Here is a 7,273-nt window from a genome sequence, read left to right on the forward strand (position 1 = left end):
TGTCAAAATTACAACTAAGGTCCCAATAAATTTAATTAGACAAGAATCGCCCTTGGAGATTGAATGACTCCATAATATGTGCTGCAGTTCAAATGTCGATAAAGTGTAGACCTTTGCTGTTACCCTCAGAGAGTATCTGTCTGTACTGGTGCTCACATGACAGGCTTCTTCCCGAATTGAAATGATGGATTCAAAACGTAATAAAGCATGTATATGAAATAAGTATTCTTCATCCTTCAGGAAACCCAACGTTCAACAGTGCTGTATGAAGACAGGACAGTGTAACAGGCTGAGAATCAGAATGTCATAAGGGCTTTTTCACTATTTCACTTTTACTGGTATAAAACACAAAAAGGCAAAATTTTTATCTAAACAAGTTAAGCATAATTTACAGTATTTTCTCCAATTAAAATGTTGATTTAATATTTCTTTGTTCAGAGGACAAATTTTGCCAGCAATTTATATTTTTAGTTTCTGTTCACAGTCAAGATTCAAATTTTTTTAGGTATCAGGGCATTCATGTTCATTTTGAAAATTCTAACAGTTCAAAAGTATATATTTTTCTAAAAGATTGAGATGAATCAGATTTCCTGCAAACATGAGAAGAGTTGGTCATGTGGAAACACGTCAAGGTCCAGTGATGGTGTATGTGTCCTGCTGTCTGTGTTCTCAGCGATGGAATCAGTGCATGAAGAACAAGGGAGAAAGCATCAGAGCCCAGTTCATGGATTGAATGGCTGTCTCCTTATGCAGGTAACCCAGGAAAGGTTTATACACAAGATTCTGAACTAGACTTTATATTTTGCAAGAGTACATTGATGGTGTGAGAATCCAGTTTTTCAGAAGTTCCCCTATCTGTTTCTCTTGATCAGCCAAGTTAGGGATCCTTTGTGATCACTAAAATATGTGGAGATCGATTCTATGATGTAATACTCTTTTGGGATATTTTCTTATTATAAAGATCTAGAATAAATTTACCTTCTCTAACATCAAGTATACTTAAAAACTAATTTCAAGTGTAACTATTTGGGAATATTTTAATGGGAAGATATTTCTAAACCTCATGGTACTTTTAATTAATATGTGCTGTAAGCATTGTGTTTTTATCTAAACAATTCAAACATAATCTGCAGTTTTTTCTCCAATTAAAATATCAGTTTAATATTTCTTTGTTAAAAGAACCAATTTTTCCAGCAATTAATATATGTAGTCTCTGTTCACAATCAAGATTCAAATTTCTTTAGGTATCAGGGCATTCATGTTCATTTTGAAAATTCCAACAGTTCAAAAGAAAATCTTCTGTTAAAAGCTAAAAGATGATGTAACATCTATAGAAATTGATTGACTTTTAAGAGCCCAAGGTAACACTGTAGTAAGTAAGCTGTTGCTTCAATTCCTATTTTTCTGTTCACTTATGAATTTCAGCATCCTATCATATGTTTCTGGGCCATTTTGATGTATCCTTCCTTTAATTGTTTGTTTATATTTTTATTCATTTTATTAGTTAATTGCTTAGAGATATTTGCCTATTTTTGATATTAACTCTGTATATACCCTCTAAAATGTAAACCTTTTCTACAAACTACTTTTGTGTATTGATATTTGGTAACTTTTCCTAAATCCATCCAAAATTTTGAAATTGTCAAATGTATCTATATGGGATTTTAATGATTGGTTAAGAAGATTCTTCCACTCTAGAATGTAGAAAGTTACCTCCTTTATTAACTGGAAAGTAAGTATGAAGTAAAACTTGCTTTACTTTTGTATTAAACCTCTAATAAATTTTTATTTTTGTAATAGGTATTAACTATATGTACAATTTAATTGGCTTCCAGATGTAAAGCTAGTTGTGGCAACTCATTTATTTAATAATTTGTCCTTTTCCCACATATGTCCCTATTCACTTGCCTTTGCAACAGTCTATACGATTGTTGAGGTGAGGGATGATGTTTTTATCAGACTTGTATTATAATTTCTGAAAGTACAGGAGCATAATAAACTATACTGCCTATTGGTTGAAAAAACAAATTATCTCAAGATTTCAGGAAGTCACTAGTAATAAATATATTTACAGGTAATTTTGTCTTGAGCTTTGAAATAAGACATACAGAAGAATCTATGGAACAAAGGAGGAATGTGACTGAGTTTGTCCTCTTGGGGCTCACTCAGAGCCTCCAGGGTCAGAAAATATTATTTGTTGTGTTCTTGCTCATCTACATGGTGACAATGGTGGGCAACCTACTCATTGTCATGACTGTGGTGGTGAGCCCAACTCTAGATGCACCTATGTACTTCTTTCTTGGCTACTTATCATTTATGGATGCTGTTTATTCTACTACAGTCACTCCAAATATGATTATAGACTTACTCTATGAGAAGAAAACCATTTCTTTCCAAGGCTGCATGACCCAGCTTTTTATAGGGCACTTATTTGGTGGTGCAGAGATTTTACTCCTGGTGGTCATGGCTTATGACCGCTACGTGGCCATCTGCAAACCCTTGCATTATTTGACAGTCATGAATAAGCGAGTGTGTGTTCTGCTGCTGCTCTTGGCCTGGGTTGGTGGGTTTTTACATGCTGTAGTTCAACTTCTCTTTGTTTACAACCTTCCCTTCTGTGGCCCCAATGTCATTGACCATTTCATCTGTGACATGTACCCCTTGTTAAAACTTGCCTGCACTGACACCTACATTATTGGCCTCACTGTGGTTGCCAATGATGGGGCAATCTGTGTGGTCATCTTTATGCTCTTACTCATCTCCTATGGGGTCATCCTGCACTCCTTGAAGAGTCTTAGTCAGGAAGGGAGGCACAAAGCCTTGTCCACCTGTGGCTCCCACATTACTGTGGTTGTCCTCTTCTTTGTCCCCTGTATCTTTATGTATGTGAGACCTCCTTCTACCTTACCCATTGATAAGTCTTTGACTGTGTTTTACACCGTTATCACTCCTATGTTGAACCCTCTAATCTATACTCTGAGAAATGGAGAGATGAAACATGCCATGAAAAAGCTCTGGACCAGAAAAAGAAAATGAGACAGCAGGGAAATGTATCACTTATTTTCTATGAAATGTTGCTCTTTCCAAGTTAGCCATGCATGATTATTTAGCTGTAGTAAATTTCTCCTCAGGTTTAATAACTTGTGCATGATGAAAAACATTTTTTATGTGAATACTTCCAGTGATCAAAACATATTTTTAAGATTTTCATAATTTTTGAGTTCAAAGCATATATTTTATATGAAATATATTTTTAAGATTTTTACAATTTCCTATGAAAATATGCATAGCTTTTGGTTGTAAAATGTCTCTGTTGAGACTACTGATTTTTGTTCTATGTGATGAGTTAAGCTATAGTTAATACTGTAAATATATTTTAGTTAGTGGAAGATTTTTTCATGTTTCTGTCTTTATTAATGTAATCTTTCCAGAATTAATAGAGTTCATTACAGATTTTGGAAAAATAATATAAGAAATAATACATAAAAACTTGGTTCACTCCTCCCTACACAAAGACAGCCCATATTAATATTTGAAGCATCTGTTTTATTTCTGTATTTGCAAGATATTTTTATATATTCTTTTGCTTTTATTGCTTCGTATGTTAACATCAAAAAAGAGTGATGTTTCAGAGTTGTAATGTTAATCACCAAGAGGCTAAGTATATTAAAATAATCTGAATGAACATGGTGTATATACATGAAAATAACCAATCTTACTTATTTTTACAATTGGGAAATCATATTATCTCCTCAAGTGGAGCAGCTTTGTTTGGGGTTACATTTTCATAAAGATGATTCATTAATCTTCCCAGATAGTTTAGACTATTTGATAATATCTCTGCTGGTTTTCAATATCCCCATCTCCGTTTTTGCTCATAGTGTTCCATAGCCTTCTTTAGAGACCCAGGCTCTGCCTTTCATCTGTAAATTCATCATAAAGCACAATCTGAGAGCTTCAAATATTAATATGGGCTGAATATTAATTCAGCCTAAAATAATAATTTTAGGATTATTCTGCAAAGTTTGAAAATTTCCCAGAAAAAGATACTTAGAAAGTCATGATTCTACATGTTTATTTTGAGGAAAACTACAGAACTTGAAACCGGGTATTTTGAGTGATATCGTGAAGAGACATGCTGCAGTATATGTCATTCTTATCTCTTTTATTAATGAAATACAGATTATTAGGAAGAAGCCAGAATTTGTTCTATTTGGTAGAGATCTCATTAATAAATTCTCTCTTTCTCTGAAAAAGGCTTGAAATTAAATATTATCTGCCTTTAATGCGGTTGGAAGCATGTCGTCAAAGAAACTTACTATTCTACCTCCCTTATTTAGTCTGGATGCATGAGGGGCTAAGGCTAGGGGGCAATGGATGCTTTTCACTGATAAATCACACTGTATGAAAAACCTCATATTCTGATTTATATTACTATTGTTATTATACGGATATTTCGTATATTATCTCAAAGCATTTGATTTGATCAGAATTTAGAATGAATTCCTCCCCTTTTGGATGTTGCTATAGACTGGAAGTTTGTTTCCCTCTCCAAATTTATAAGTTAAATCCTGTATAATATGGTGGTATTTGGAGGTGGGCTCTTTGAGAAATAAGTCATGAGTGTGGAGCCCTCATGAATGGGATTAATGCCCTTATAAGAGAACTTTGAGAGCTCACCTGACCCTTCTGCTACGTGAGGACACAGCAGATAGCTGTCTGTAAACTGGGGACGGACTCTCACCAGACATGGAATCTGCTGGCACCTTAATCTTGGAGTTCTGAGCCTCCAGAACTATGAAAAATAAGTGTTTATTGTTTAAGCCACCCAGTCCATGGTGTTCTTTAATAGCTGCCCAAGTGGACTAGGACAGAAATTTGTTTTTTGTTTTGTTTTGTTTTGTTTTGTTTGTTTTTTTAACATTTTTTATTGATTTATAATCATTTTACAATGTGTCAAATTCCAGTGTTCAGCACAATTTCTCAGTCATTCATGGACATATACACACTCATTGTCACATTTTTTTCTCTGTGAGTTATCATAACATTTTGTGTGTATTTCCCTGTGCTATACAGTGTAATCTTGTTTATCTATTCTACAATTTTGAAATCCCAGGCTATCCCTTCCCACCCTCCACCCCCCGGTAACCACAAGTCTGTATTCTCTGTCTGTGAGTCTATTTCTGTAGGACAGAAATTTGTTAATTTTCAAATTTGTATAATTCTTTCAAGCAATGAGTTACAAAACTTTGCTAATTATCTGTGTTCATTGGACTATAAACACCCTGAAGTCAGGGAAAGTTATTTAACTGTCTCTATGTTCTCATAATACATGGGACATACAATCCACTCTATAAACTTTGTCGATTACTTGAATTCTTAATCTATTGGAGTGAGAATTTTTATTGATAAATTTTGTTATGCTGTAATAATGGCTATTTTTATATAAAGATGTTATCCTTATGTTTTTTTATTTTTGATTTCTTCTATCACATCACTCTTGGAAAATGTATTTCCTTCCACTGATTTTATAAATTTTAACCTCTTTTTTTTTAAATAACTTTTCAAAACATTTTATTTTTAACCCATCTAGAATTTAGATTTGTTAGTGATTAGGAAATATCTAAGCCTACTTTTCCCCAACAGGTAAAATAATCTGCAATATTGTTATAAGTTTCAGTAATAATTTGAAAATTTTCTATTTAATATGTCAGGTTTTATAACAGCTAGAATTTCAATTTTAGGGCACTATCTTCTCATCCTCCCTCACCTTCTCCTCCTCCTCTAAATTTTAGGATTATTCTTCAAAGTTTGAAAATTTCCCAGAAAAAGATACTTAGAAAGTCATGACTCTACATGTTTATTTTGAGGAAAACATGTTTTAATATCTTGTTTTCTTATCCAGAATAAGACACATATTGTGAAGGATTGATTGATGTCTCAATAAAAATTTGTAATCATCTCTCTAGACTGCATCTTGCCTTTTGGTTTCTTAAAATGAGGGCTTTCTTAATTACATTTAATTCACATTTTCAATGAGCTGGTCAGAAAGGGTTTAATGTCTTTTGCTGGCATGAATTACAGCACAATCCTCAAAGCCAGGGGCATATGTCTGTATTCAAACATTTATAGGCCTGTGTCCAACAATACACAAGTCTGTATCCCACCACACTCTCAGCTCTGTATCCAACCTCATGTGAATTTGTATGACCACCCATATGTGTATATTCAGTGATATGTAAGTCTGTATCCAATTTCATGTATGTATCTATATGTGAACACACATGGGTCTGTATCTGACAACACATGGGTCAGTATATGACTACTGTTACGACTGCATGTATGTATGTATATGCATATGTATCTGATATGATCACACACAAGCATGTATCTGTCCACATACAGGGCTGTATCTTGCCATTCACTGGTCTGTATCTGACTATATACGAATTTAGGAAGAACTTGATAGAACAATTCTGTTTTGTGTAGCATGGACTGAGGTCACTCTTTGGTATTCAGTTGACTGATGGACATTTAAGGAGGGTCCAAGATGACTTCATTTATATGAATGGAGCCTTGGTAGAGATGACTACAGGACTGGGCTCTTCTGGGTCTCTTTCTTCTCGATGTAGATATAGGGTAATGGAGACAATGTCTGCCCAGTCAGGTTGTCAGACTTGTAAAATGACAGTTCAGGGCCCCGAGACAGAAGAGGCAAAAGCTATCATGACATAAGATTGAAGTCCAGGATATCAAGTTTTAAATTCAGACTGCTCTTCACATCCAAGGAAACAACAAAATGAAAAGATAACTTACAGAATGGGAGAAAATAGCTGCAAATCTTATATCTCATAAGGAGTTAATATCTAAGAAATATAAGGAACTTTTACAACTCAAGAGCCAAAAACCAAAAAACTCAATTTAAAATGGGCAAGGAACTTGAATAGGTATTTTTCCAAAGAAGACATACAAATGGTCACTAGGAACATAAGAAGGTGCTCAACATTACCACCGATTAGGGAAATGCAACTCATAACAAAAATGAGATACCACCTCACACCTTTTAGGACGGCTATATGGGATTTACGGGAGAAATTAAATGCTTGTGAGGATGTAGAGAAAAGGGAACTCTACTATCCAGGTGGTGGGAATATAAATTTGTTCAGCCACTATGGGAAACAATATGGAGGTTTCTCAAAAAGCTTATTTTTTCTGACAGAATAGCCCAGGAGATTTCTGAAAACCCAAATTTCAGCCCAGGCTGAAATTTATT

The 7,273-nt window shown here is 34.2% G+C and overlaps 1 protein-coding gene across 1 annotated transcript; it reads left to right on the forward strand.

The window, feature by feature from the left end:
* Window positions 1-2,112: 2,112 nt before the first annotated feature.
* On the forward strand, window positions 2,113-3,036 carry LOC105076418 (olfactory receptor 4A15-like). The gene has a single exon (XM_010964513.2). It carries the CDS (start codon window positions 2,119-2,121, stop codon window positions 3,034-3,036), a length of 918 nt encoding a protein of 305 aa, XP_010962815.1. The 5' UTR covers window positions 2,113-2,118.
* Window positions 3,037-7,273: the final 4,237 nt, after the last annotated feature.

This window comes from Camelus bactrianus, chromosome 10, assembly GCF_048773025.1.
Source record: "Camelus bactrianus isolate YW-2024 breed Bactrian camel chromosome 10, ASM4877302v1, whole genome shotgun sequence".
Classification (NCBI taxonomy): domain Eukaryota; kingdom Metazoa; phylum Chordata; class Mammalia; order Artiodactyla; family Camelidae; genus Camelus; species Camelus bactrianus.